At 40.8% G+C, this 12,816-nt stretch overlaps 1 protein-coding gene across 3 annotated transcripts in view; it reads left to right on the top strand.

Annotated features, from left to right (window-relative positions):
* Arid4a (AT-rich interaction domain 4A) overlaps positions 1 to 12,816 on the top strand; it is a 69,139-nt gene that overhangs the window by 35,523 nt on the left and 20,800 nt on the right. For all 3 annotated transcript variants that reach the window (XR_005974828.1, XM_041658136.1, XM_041658134.1), the window contains exons 12-16: positions 5,749 to 5,821; positions 6,678 to 6,772; positions 6,862 to 6,959; positions 7,794 to 8,025; positions 11,692 to 11,942. Coding sequence is in view for 2 of the 3 variants with exons in the window: in XM_041658136.1 (XP_041514070.1) it covers positions 5,749 to 5,821; positions 6,678 to 6,772; positions 6,862 to 6,959; positions 7,794 to 8,025; positions 11,692 to 11,942 (749 nt within the window). In the remaining variant the exon portion in view is untranslated. The remainder of the gene's footprint in view (positions 1 to 5,748; positions 5,822 to 6,677; positions 6,773 to 6,861; positions 6,960 to 7,793; positions 8,026 to 11,691; positions 11,943 to 12,816) is intronic.

Genomic DNA, 12,816 nt, shown 5'->3' with positions numbered 1-12,816 from the left:
TTCCCTAGTCCTCCCCTGGCCATTCCTAATTTATTTTAGTATATGCACCATACCTGCTTGTCTAACACGGAGTACACACGGAGTACACAAAAGGCATCTTGATTCTTTCCTTAGTCCTCCCCGCCAACTCCATTCAGATATACAAACCTTTTGTCTTGTACCAACCTGAATAGCTCTTTAATTTGCCCACTTCTTTCAGTAACTACTCTGCCTACCAAAGTCCAGGCAGTCACTGTCCTAGCCTAGACGAACGCAGTGGCACCTGAGTGTACTGCACGTCCACACGTACCCTCCTCCATTCCATTCTCTGCACTAGATCTGATGCCAGTTTTTTAAACTACTTGTGATCCCTTTGGGAATAAAATAATTTTAGGGCACAAAAGAGGCTGTGGGTTTTACCTTTTTGAATTGAAATATTTCTGAAGCGTGTTATGTAATACCATCTCTTTTTCAAAGCATTGTGCTGAACATTACTTAATGTCACATTTATTCCAGGTTTATTTATTCAGGTAATTTACTGCTGTCTGGGCTCTTGGACCTTACACAAATATTGCCAACTTAATTTTTTAAACTTATTTTTCTTTTGTTTTGTATTTACTTATTTATGTATGCATTTGTTTGGGTAGAGGAGGCAGGTGTATGCTCTATAGTCTGTCTCAAGGCTGAAGGACCGCTTGTAGAAGTTGGTTCTCTCCTGCGGCTTGTACTCAGTGCTTGGTAGCAACCACTCTTCCTGAGCTGTCTCACCAGCTCCCCTGTATTTAAGACAGGAGCTCTGGAAGCCAAGGCTGTCCTCAGACCGGCTCCACAACTGACAATGACCTTGAACTCTCCTTCCTTTACCCCGCCCCCCTCCCCAGTGCTGGGTTTACAGCTGTCTCCTACCACTCCCTGCTCAACTGTCAGCTTTTACGATTGAAACCTTGTAGATAGGCCTTCGCTGTTCATCAGAGATCAAGATTTTAATCTCTCCCTCTCTTTCTTTCTCCCTCTCTCTCTCTGTTCATCAGAGATCAAGATTTTAATCTCTCCCTCTCTTTCTTTCTCCCTCTCGCCTTTTATGAGGTGGGGTGTCGCTGTGCTGCCCAGGCTGACCTTGAATTCCTGTGCTCCCGCAGTTCTGGTTCTGCCTCCTGAGTAGCTGAGACTGCAGTGCACATCACTGTACCAAGGTTTATTTATTTTATGTGTATGAGTGTTTTGTTGAATGTATGTTTGTGCACTATGTACATGCTTGGTGTCCACAGAGGTCAGAATAAGGTATCAGGTCCCTTGGAATTGGAGTCACAAATGGTTGTGAGACCCTGTGGGCACTGGGAACCAACCCTTTTCCTGCAAAAGCAACAAGTACTCTTAACGACTGAACTATCTTTCTAATCATTTTTTTAAAATTTAAAAGATTTTCCTTTTAAATTGAAGTCTGTATTAACTAGTTGTTGAGGTGTTGTGATATATCTGTTGTATTCTAACATTTGCCACTAGTAAGATACACCTTTTATTATCACTGTTAAAGTACGTAGCTCTGTAGTTGAACAAGTAAAGATGACCGACCCAATATTTTCTGACTTATTTTTACAGACTTGTTGATTTTTAAATGAGAACTGCATAACCCTATTACCTCTGTGTGTGTGTGTGTGTGTGTGTGTGTGTGTGAGAGAGAGAGAGAGAGAGAGAGAGAGAGAGAGAGAGAGAGAGGTGGATTATGGAGGGAAGTTAGACACATTATGGTTCCTTTAAAACAGACTCCTACCCTCAGCGCTAACCTCTATTTTTTAGTTTTTTCTTGTGAGAATACTTAGGCTGGGGTCTCACAAGCACTTCAGTTTGTTTTTTTTTTTTTCTTTCTTGTTCTGTAAATGAACCCAAGGTATGCCAGGGACTTTGTGTCTCATCCTTTCTCCCCAGGGTACCCGGGCAGCTAGCACTAAGAGCCTGGCCCATATTAAACCCTCATCACCTAGTTTCTGAATAAATGAATAGATGTGGATTATATAAAATCTTGGGAAATTCCTGTTTGAGGCAAGGTGTTGGACTGTTGTTTGAAAGTTAAGTAGAACAGTCTTTAACACAACTTTTCTTCAAAATACCTCTTCTTAGACAGTGTACTCTAAGTAATAGTGTTCTCTCTCTCTCTCTCTCTCTCTCTTTCATACTTTTGTGTGTTTTTTTTTTTAAATAATGTTTTTCTTCGATCAGTTTGAGATAGTTTTCTGGACCTTACCAAAGAGTCTTTAACAATGCTTGTTTGTAATTGGCCCACTGGAAACCCTTTAATAGCTTTGAGCCCATGTCAGATGAACACAAGATTTTGGGATTGGTTTTTGTTGTTTTGTATCTTTTCATTCCTGGCCTTTGAACGTCTGGCTTTCATGAATTAACCCCTGTTCACATTTCTATTCTCACTCTCCCATGTCTCATATCTCCCAGCCACCGCCCAGATACTGCTCGGAAGCTCCTGCATCGTTGGGCATATGAGTCAAATGCTGGCCTTGTCTTCCCGTTTCTCTTCTCACTGTTAATTGTCACAGGCTGAATACAATGAAAATTGAATTGGCGGTGGTGCTCACCTGTAATTGCAGCACTCTAGTCAGAGGCAGGAGGATAGCTACGAGTTCCAGGCCACCTTGGATACCTTTCTGACTTGCACCTTGTATTACTTCATTTGTGGCTCATGCTTGTAATCTGAGCACTTGGGCAAAAGGATTGCCACTAATTCCAGGCTAGCCTAGATTGCAGAAGAGATACTGTCTCCAAAATTAAGGAGGAAGGGAGGGAGGGAGGGAAAGAAAGGAAGGAAGGAAGGAAAAAAGAAAGACAGAAAGAAAGAAAAGAGTAACAAATGACGTTTGTCTCCCCAATAAAGTGGTATAAAGTCCATTTGTCACTGGAGTCTGTGCCCTTTCTGAATAAGCATTCGTTTCCAGGTCCACGTGAGAAAGGTGCAGGTGAGCAGTGACGCGTCTCGAACCACTCTTATTCCTTCCCGTTTTCAGGACTTGATGCAGAGGATTGGTTGTTAGCCAGTGTGAAACACGGAAGAAAATCTTGTCAACTCAGTTGCAAAAATGTCCTTTCATCACACAATGGTTGTCTAACTATGTGCCGGTCTTCACAGATTAAAGCCATGAATAAAGTAACGATGATCCAAAGCTGATAGTCTCCTGAGCACTGCCAGCCTGGAGAAGAATGAAAGAAAACACCAACTGCTGGGCGATGGTGGCTCATGTCATTAATCCCAGCACTCAGGAGGCAGAGGCAGGTGGAGCTCTGTGAGTTTGAGGCCAGCCTGGTCTACAGAGCTAGTTCCAGGACAGCCAGAACTACACAGAGAAACCCTGTCTCAAACAAAGAAACAAACAAAAAAACCACAAAAGAAAGAAAGAAAGAAATTTATACTGTTCCTAGGCACCACTGTATTCTAACTTAGTATTTCAGGTAGTTGTTTATCTGCCTGCCTCATGAGTGTTGGGATTCAAGGTGTGTACCACCACCTCCCGGCTTATAAATTTTTTAACATCATAATCATGTTACATGTGTCGTTTGTGTCCTTAGAGTCCCCTCCTTGCGTGGCCATTTTGACTGATGCTTGACTACATGGCCAGAAGAAGTCTGACAATTCAGAGTCCTCTACCTTTCCTCTTCCTGCCCTTTCCCACACTTAGGGCCTGAACAGTGCAGCCCCTGGCTTCCCATCTGAAAAGAGATGCTAGAGGGGTGAGAAGTATGGAGGTGACAGCAAGCCACAGACAAAAGGCTCACAGGGAGGCATTTCCTAGTCTGTGTAACACAGCTACTTAAAGTTATGGTGAAGAATTCCTTATGAGATTAAAGAATTTCATTTTTTGCAAAAATTATCAGGTAAATTCAAAATGCTGTTTTTTGGCTTATTTATTTTTTGGTGGAAATCTCCATTCAAGAAAATCGACATATGTAAATTAAATTTCTTACTGATTTTATTTTTGTATCTTAGAACTGCACCTAAACTTAAAATTTCATGGCATGTTTCCTCACAGAGCCTAAAATACTCTTTATTTATCCACTAACTCAATGCCTTTAAGCTATTTTTAATCTGTAAAAATTATCCTCAATCATGAAGAATTTAGCATTGTTTGATATAACCTTATTTGTTCCCCATTTATAATTAGTGGGTTTATTTTTGTTTCCTGTGCTGGGGAACAAGTTTTATTATATTTTATATATTTATATTTTTTTCAAGACAGGGTCTTACGTAGCTCTGGCTGTTTTAACACTTACTGTGTAGACCAAGTTGGCCTTGGCGTCACAGCGATCTGCCTGCCTCCTAGATTTTATTATATATTTTAATCAACTATATGTTCATTGATCCTAGGAATAGTATTAGCTATTAAGATTCTTAAAGGATAACATGATTTTTAAAGTGCCTGTTGACTTCTAGATACTGAATAATCGATATTTATTGCCTGAACATCGCTTTTCATCTAAACATCTAAAAATCGAATTATTCTCATAGAACACAGTAATCTTCTAATGTCATGATCCTTTATATGGAAGCAACATAAGCGTTTTATTAATTTCTCCACAGTACTGCTGAATTTTCAATGATTTCTGTAAGTCAGGTGTGGTGTATGCCTACAGTCTCGGCATGTGGGAGGGGAGAGCAGGAGGGTCAAGAGGTCAGCCTGTCCTGCCTGTAACATAATCTCCAAACAACCAGAAAAGCTGTGCATATGTGTTGATAGGCAATCTGTCATTCTGTGTGTGTGTACATGCGTGCTATATGACATGTGTAAGCAGGAGGACAGCTTGTACCATCATTTCTCTTTCTCACGTGGGTACAAGGGTTGAACTCAGGTTGTCAGGCATGGTGGTAGTGCCTCTGCCTAAGGAGCCATCTTGACACCCTAAGGATATTTTCTTTTAAATCTATAATAGTGTTATAGAAAAATAGTATTAGATTTACATAATTAATAAATAGGAACACATAAATAGGTGGTTTTTTGAAATTTATTTTTTATAGACGCAGACACGATAAAGTAATTATGTGTTGACTTTCTTTGATTTACTTTGAAGCAGAGGTAAGGAGTATCCAGCCTTTTGGCATTGTGACATGATGCTGTCTATAAATGCCTTAAAGGGTTACAGTGGCAAATACAGACGCCATCCAAGGAAAGCACTGGAGAAAAGCGGGCTAGGGGGAGATTAAGGAGGTGATGAGGTCTGCGCCAAAATACAATTTATATAGCTTTACTTCGATGAATTTCGATTAATAATAAAAGAGTCTCATCTAAACAGAAAACCTTTACCACTGACGTTACAGTCTTTGTTTATATTCATTCAATGATATTGTTTTCTATAAAAGAATTTTTTTATTATTGTGCTTATCTTTCAATATAGTTCTATGGGCCATATGACAGTTCCCCCCCCCCCCCGCCCCCAATAAAGTCAAATGAGGTAAAACCAGTCCTCTTGCTGCATTCTGGAATATTTTCCTCTTAATTCTTATTAGTCTTTCGACCATGCTCAAGGCAGAGTCAGAGTGGAAAGTGGAGAGAAGGGAGTAGCCTGGCCTACTGTTGCCGCAGAGCTTTGTTATCAGAATGTGAGTTAGGAGCGGGGCATGGACACAGTGGTGGAGCACGTTTCTGGCATTTGGGGGGGCCTAGAGTTTGAACAGCAAAAAACCTGAAAGCATTAAAATGTGACTACCAGGGGTCCTGGATTCACAAATAACATCGTATTTCTTTCTGTCCACTGTGCTTGTGTTTGCAGCCTGAGGAAGAACCTGATCCTGAAGAGAGGGACAACTTCCTGCAGCAGCTTTATAAGTTTATGGAAGACAGAGGTATGTCATTTTGTGGCTTTATGTTTGAGGTATGTACATTGTTTCTGCTGTCTTGGGAGTGTCGCATAGTCCATTGAAAGCCTACGTATCAGTCATACCTGATGGTAGTTAGATATTTGGAATAAAGGCAAACTATTGTAAGTGGAATAATAGGAAATCAGTATTTACATAGTTAAATCTGATCTCCCTGGTATTTATTGGAAGATTAAATTAGTCAGAAGTAGAAAGTGACCAATCATAATATTTCTCTGTGTAGTTATTAACTACAATGGTAATGCTGGACTCAGCCAAGTAAGCTCATGTGATCCTTGGTCTCCACAAGCTAAGGATAACGAACATCGGTTTCTTTCTGAGTGGGACAGGATTTCCACAGAGGTAGAAGAAATGGAACTTTTGGAAATCGTCACACTGACATTTTTTTAGTCCTAGAAAATCCTCAGGTAATTTGGCCTAGCCATTCTGGGGTTTTGAGAAGTAATCCCGCAGAGAACTGCATGCAGCTTTCCATGCGGCTAAGCAGCAAGGATGGAGCTATAGCCTTCCTGCTTCGTTTGCTCATGCTATAATGAGCCAGCAATGCCAGCCACATGCAGCAACCTCAGTTTTTCACTTAGTTTTAGCCATTTCACGGAATAGAGGTACCTTGATAGAAGGGCAGAACTTCTGAAATCCATAGAGCCCGCATAACAGTACAAGGAGCACAGAGAAGACTTTGTGTCCTACGTGATTGAAGGATTTAAATGCACACCTCCGCTTAGGGGATTTTGCTGAATTGGATGGAGGTCGATAGCCTTACTTTCAGATGAGTAGTTTTCGTGTGACTGAACTCTTCATTTTTCCCTCTGACATTAAAAAGGTACTCCAATCAACAAACCTCCTGTTCTGGGCTACAAAGACCTCAATCTCTTCAAGCTCTTTAGACTGGTCTACCACCAGGGGGGATGTGACAATGTAAGTAACCGGTGTTCTGCAAGTACTGTTTGTGCAAAGAACACGGAATGCTAGTGTCCTTTGATAATTATTAACAAAATCTTTTTCAGATTGACAGTGGTGCTGTATGGAAGCAAATTTATATGGACCTTGGCATTCCAATTTTGAACTCAGCTGCTTCCTACAATGTAAAAACTGCTTATAGAAAGTAAGTAGTCCAGCTTCATTAACGAATAAATGTCAGCCAGGCATGGTGGTGGTGCACACCTTTTATCCGAGCACTCAAGGTAGAAGCAGGTGGATCTCTTAGGCCCACGTGTTCTGCAGAGGCTTCCAGGACAACCAGGGCTACACAGAGAAACCCTGTCTTGAAAAACCAAAAACATAAACATTTTCAGGGAGCGGCTTTCTTTTAATGCATTAGCACTCCAAACAAGAAACATAAGTGTTCACTTTAGGCTGGGAGATTGAGAGTTTAGTGCCCGCTCTCTCTACTTCCCATGTGATGCTGATTTCCTCTTTCAGGTCAGGGGTCAGGGTTCTCATTAGCTGCAGTCCAGCATGTAGGCTGTAGCTCTGGTTGCGTACATGTTCTAGATCAGCGGCTCTCAGCCTTCTTAATGCTGCGACCTTTCAATGCCGTTCCTTATGGCGAGGTGACCCCAACCAGAAAATTATTTTTGTTGCTACTTCATAGCTGTAATTTTGCTACCGTTCTGAGTTGTAATGTAAAGATACGTGTTTTCCAATAGTCTTAGGTGACCCCTGTGAAGGGGTCATTCAGCCTTCAAGGGTCATTCAGACCCACGGGTTGAGAACCTCTGTTCTAGAACAGTGTTCTGAGATGACTCTGTTAAACTGTAACCGTCTCAGGTTCTCTGGACAATATTTTAGTTTTTGGTACCTCTGTTTAATTGTATCAAAGACATTCAGAGAGTACTAACAGACAAAGGATGCTTTTTAATTTTTACCATTTATTTACCTTTTATTCACAATAAATGCAAAGACTAGGAGTTCTTAAGATGAAATATTGTGTGTTTAGATATCTTTATGGTTTTGAGGAGTACTGCCGTTCTGCAAATATTCAGTTCAGAACTATTCACCACCATGAACCCAAAGTAAAAGTTGAGAAAAAAGACTTTGAAGAATCCATGGAAGAGGCTCTAAACGCGAACCAGGAGATGCCTTTGATGGAGGTGAAGAGTGAGCCCGAGGAGAACACCGAATCCAGCAGTGAGAGCGACAGAGAGGACACAGAGCAGAAGTCTCCAAGAGTGAGTTCTTAGTGGTTTCATCTGCTACAAGCATTCGTTTAAAAGTTTTATTGTGGACCTTTAACATATATATGCAAAACTTTGTGACATAGTCCTAGTTTGTGTTATGGTAATTAGTAATGTTGCAACGAAGTTATCATAGCAACCTTTTCCTGGGTACTGTTAACACATATACTTTCTCTACTTAAAAAGCCCTCCCTCCAAGCATGGTGGCTCATGCCTATAGTCGCAGCGCTCAGGATCCTGAGGTGCAAGAGACTCGTCCCGCGTTCAACCTGGACTGCACAGCGTGGTCCAGGCCAGCCTAAACCAAAGCATGAGACCCTGTCCTCAACAACCAAACCAAGTGGAAAAAACACACACATGTAAAAAACGCACTGTCTTCTTTCTGTGACAGTCTGCTCAAGAGTCTGTCATCTGACTCAGTCCCATGTACTCTTTCTTCTTGCTAAAATGTTACCTCAATGAAACTTGCACTGGTTGCACTATTTACAATCGCTGCTTTCCTCCCTTCTCACTCCTCTTAGCTGGAATGTCTGAATTGATTTTTTTTTCTCTTTCTCCCTCCGTACCAAGGTTGCATTGCTTGAAAGCTAGGATGAGTGTTGAATTTGCTTATTGATGTGATCCCATGCTTCTAGAATAAAGAAGCACAGCACATAGGAAGTGCTTATTAAATAGTTGAGTGTATAGCCTCTTGACAGTTCCTGTGCCCCGACTGTAAATCTATGTGCATACTATGCAACTTTATTTGTTTGTACATTGATTTTATCTTCATATTCTCTCTCTCTCTCTCTCTCTCTCTCTCTCTCTCTCTAACACACACAGATACGCATGCACACACACCACATGCGTACATTCATACATACATGTTCACACACACTGGCCCCTGTATTTCTCTTCACTGACTAAACATACATAAAGGATTACCATTCAGTATTCTTTTTTTTTTTTTTTTTAATTTTATTTATTTATTTATATGTATACAATGTTCTGTCTGTGTGTGTGCCTGCAGGCCAGGAGAGGGCACCAGACCTCATTACAGATGGTTGTGAGCCACCATGTGGTTGCTGGGAATTGAACTCAGGACCTTTGGAAGAGCAGGCAATACTCTTAACCGCTGAGCCATCTCTCCAGCACCTACCATTCAGTATTCTGATCCATGCCCAGTGATAGCTACAGAGCATGATTTGTCATTTTATGGATTGCCATATGGTCAAAAAAAAATTTTTTTTTTTGAGACAGGGTCTCTCTATTATGTATCTCTGGCTGTCCTGGACCATGCTGGCCTCAGACTCACAGAGATCTACTTACTTCTGCCACCCTAGAGCTGGGCGGGATTCAAGACGTGCAACCATTATGCCTGACTTTCAGTTTTTAATGTATCCTATTTGTTGGTGAAGCCATATTTAATGGAAAGGAACAGTGAAGTTTTTCAGAATCTGTGCTTTTGTGGAGGGGTTGCTTTTCTCTCTTTTTAAAAGGGTTTATTTATTTTTATGTGTATTGGTGTTTGCCTGCATGTATGTCTGTGTGTGTCACCTGCATATCTGGAGCTCATAGAGGCCAGGAAAGAGCACCAGATCCCCTGGAACTGCAGTTACAGATGGTTGTGAGCCACCATGTGAGTGCTGAGAATTGAACCTTGTTCTTTGCAAGAACATCAAGTGCTCTTAACTACGGAGCAGTCTCTCCAGCATCTAGAATTAGAATCCCTGTTTTTAAACTGACAATTCTCTCATCTAATAAGTGAAATATTTTCATGAAATGTGTACATCTGTTTTTTATTTTTATTTAAAAGTTTTGTTAATTGATTTCTTTTAGTTTTAGAGAAAGAGACTCATAGCTCAAGTTAGATTCAACTCACTATATAGCTGTGAATAACTTTTAACTTCTGACCATCCAGCATCCATTTTTCAAATGTTAGGATTACAGGGGTGAACTATACCATGCTTTAATCAACTGTTAGGTTTTTGTTTGGGGCGCTGTGAGTGTGTGTGTGTGTGGTATGTGCACATGTCTGCAAATGCAGAGGCCATAGGAGGATGTCAGATGTCTTGCTCTGTCCCTCTGCCTTAGTCCCTTGAAACTTGTTCTCTCACTACCTGTAAGTCTCATCTTAGCCAGTAATTCCTAGTGACCCTGCTGTCTTCCCCTGACCCTTCCTCCAATTCCCAGCACTGTGGCTATTTTTTCTTTTTTTTTTTGAGGTGGGTGCAAAGGGATTTGAAAGGGATTTGAACTCAGGTCCTCATGCTTGCACAGCAAGCCCTCTAACATGCTGAGCCACCTCCCCAGCTCCTTACTTACTTTTTTCCTTTTTCTTTTAAATCCCCCAATTCTAAGTAGAGGAGGGATGTGTTCTGCCATCATGTTAGGTAGATCTGCAGAATTGAGGTCTTGAAGAGGCTCACCAGTGTCAAAGCCAGTTGGCCTGCTGGCGGTTTGATAGAGGCTACTGGAGACAGTAGTGCCTCTTCCGGCCCAGTGCTGCTCTGGATACTCACTCAGAGAAATCTCACTTTTTAATTACTTTGTTTGCTTGCTTGCTTTTATGTGTATGTGTGTGTGTTTGACTTGTGTGTGGAGACCCTCAAAGTCCAGAAGAAGATGTTGGATCTTTTGGAGCTGGAGTTAAAAATGGTTGTGAGCCACTTGGTAAGAGTGCTGGGAACCAAACTTGGGCCCTGTGGAAGAGCAGCCTGTGCTCTTGAAGCCCCAAAATCTCACTTTTTAAACATTGGTGCCATTGGGTCCCTAGTGTATAATCACACACAAATATACTGATATTTGATTTTTATTATAAGAAAATATATTGAAATTTGATTTTTATTTTAATAAACAATAAGATTGGAGATCACAGACCTTCCAAAGAGGTCATAAGTTAGGGGAGTATATAAAGATTATTATTAGTAACAAACATTTTATTTAAAAAACATTTACTCTGTGTGTGTGTGTGTGTGTGTGTGTGTGTGTGTGTGTGTGAAGGTCAGAGGATAATTTGTGGGGGTCACTTTTCCTTCCACCATGAGTCCAAATAAGTCATGAACCATGTCATCAGGCTTGGTGGCAAGTATGTACCTTTTCTCCTTGGTTCATCTGGCCAGCCCAACATAATTATTAGGAAATTTTATCATTAGCATATAGATAGTTTAATTTTTTTAAACCCAAGTTCCCAGGTCTTTTAGAACGGGATAAGGTTAAGGGTGGTGCCCTTGGGAAGAGCACTTGCTAAGCCCTTCCAAAGCCCTGACATTGCCAAACAGAGTAATGTTGTGAGCAAAGATTTTATGGGGGTTGCTAGGGTGCTAGGTGCTGAAACCAGCTCTTTGCACTTGGAAAAAGGTTCCATTCACACTGAGCTGCACTCCCAGCCCTAGGAGATAAGACTTTCCTTATGAATACATATAATAACTTGTCCAGGGATCATGGTAGTGTAAGACATAATTAAAATTTACACAGAGAAACCCCGTCTCAGAAAAAAAAAAAGAGCGAGATTTATATTGATGAGTCACTTACTTCCAAAAGATAGTCCAAATGAGTTAATTGTTCTGATTCATACTCAAGCCAGGAAGCAGCTTGCTCACTACTGTAGAAGCTTCAGAGAAAGATGCCTTTCTCCATTTGTAGTGTTAGCTCTCTAAAAGCTTTTATCCCCTCTACTAGGGGCGAAGGAAAATTGTTCGAGATGCAAATGCTATTAAAAAAGAAATAGAAGAAGAGAAAATAGAAGATAAATTCATCAAAGATGATACAGAAAATAAGGATGTCGATGAAGACTATGAAACAGCAGAGAAAAAAGAAAATGAGCTGCTACTCGGGAGAAAAAGTACACCAAAGCACAAAGAGAAGAAACTTAAAAGGCCAGAGGCTTCTGAGAAAGACTCAGATGAAGAGGAAGAGCCAAGCCAAGAGAGGTACATTGTCTTATGTCTGTTCTCCAGAGGCCCCTGTCGGGGGTCCAGCAGCACTCTGTTCCTGCTTAGAGATTCAGGTGTGAGGGAATGTCTTCTTATTGGGACTTCCGTTCCTCTTGTCTAATGAAGGTGAGACACATTGTGAAGATGATGTGTATCGCCTTTCGGAATTGGAGAATATACTGGTCGCACCATTTTAATAGCACTTGTGCCCTAAACAGTGGCCTCAAAGAAGGCTGCGCCACCAGTCAAAAGAAAGGTCCTGCAGTTGACAGCAGGGAAGGGAGCTGGAGAAAAATGGAGGAAGTGGACAAGAGGAAACAGCGACAGCAAAAATTCCATTTTAAAAAAGGTACAATGTGGGAAGCTAACAAACACATGGGTGCAAGTACTAGCAGATGTTTCTGTGTGTTAGCTTGATTTAAGACAGTTTTCTTTTTCAAGTTATTGTATTAGAGTGAGTGGCATGCACCCCTGATTCTAGTTTGGAAGATACATTCTTGCCCCACATCTCATCCATAAATTTCAGCTTTTTAATGTCCATTCTATTTGCTGTTGAGTGAAAACTGTATTTTTTTTCCATGTATTAGACTTGCATGGATCGAAGAGACCTAAAAATACCCAAAAATTAGGCAGTTCAGCTAGATAAAGTATTATCTCACCATTTTGTATAGTGGGCCATTTTGCACATGTGATCAAATGAATTTACTAATTTTTAGATAGTAATTAAAAGGAAGTTTTAGAACAACACCTTAACACACTTACTTGAAAACAGGAACTTTTCTCCAGTTGTTTTTTAGTTATTTTATTACATAATGCTAAGTTTTCTAGAAGTTTGAGATCTTCAGCCAAATTTGGGGACAGTGGGCTGCTG

This window comes from Microtus oregoni, unplaced genomic scaffold (genome assembly GCF_018167655.1).
Source record: "Microtus oregoni isolate MIOR12 unplaced genomic scaffold, Mior012 000009F_ref0000495, whole genome shotgun sequence".
Taxonomy (NCBI): Eukaryota; Metazoa; Chordata; class Mammalia; order Rodentia; family Cricetidae; genus Microtus; species Microtus oregoni.
This window is presented reverse-complemented; position numbering and strand designations above follow the sequence as displayed.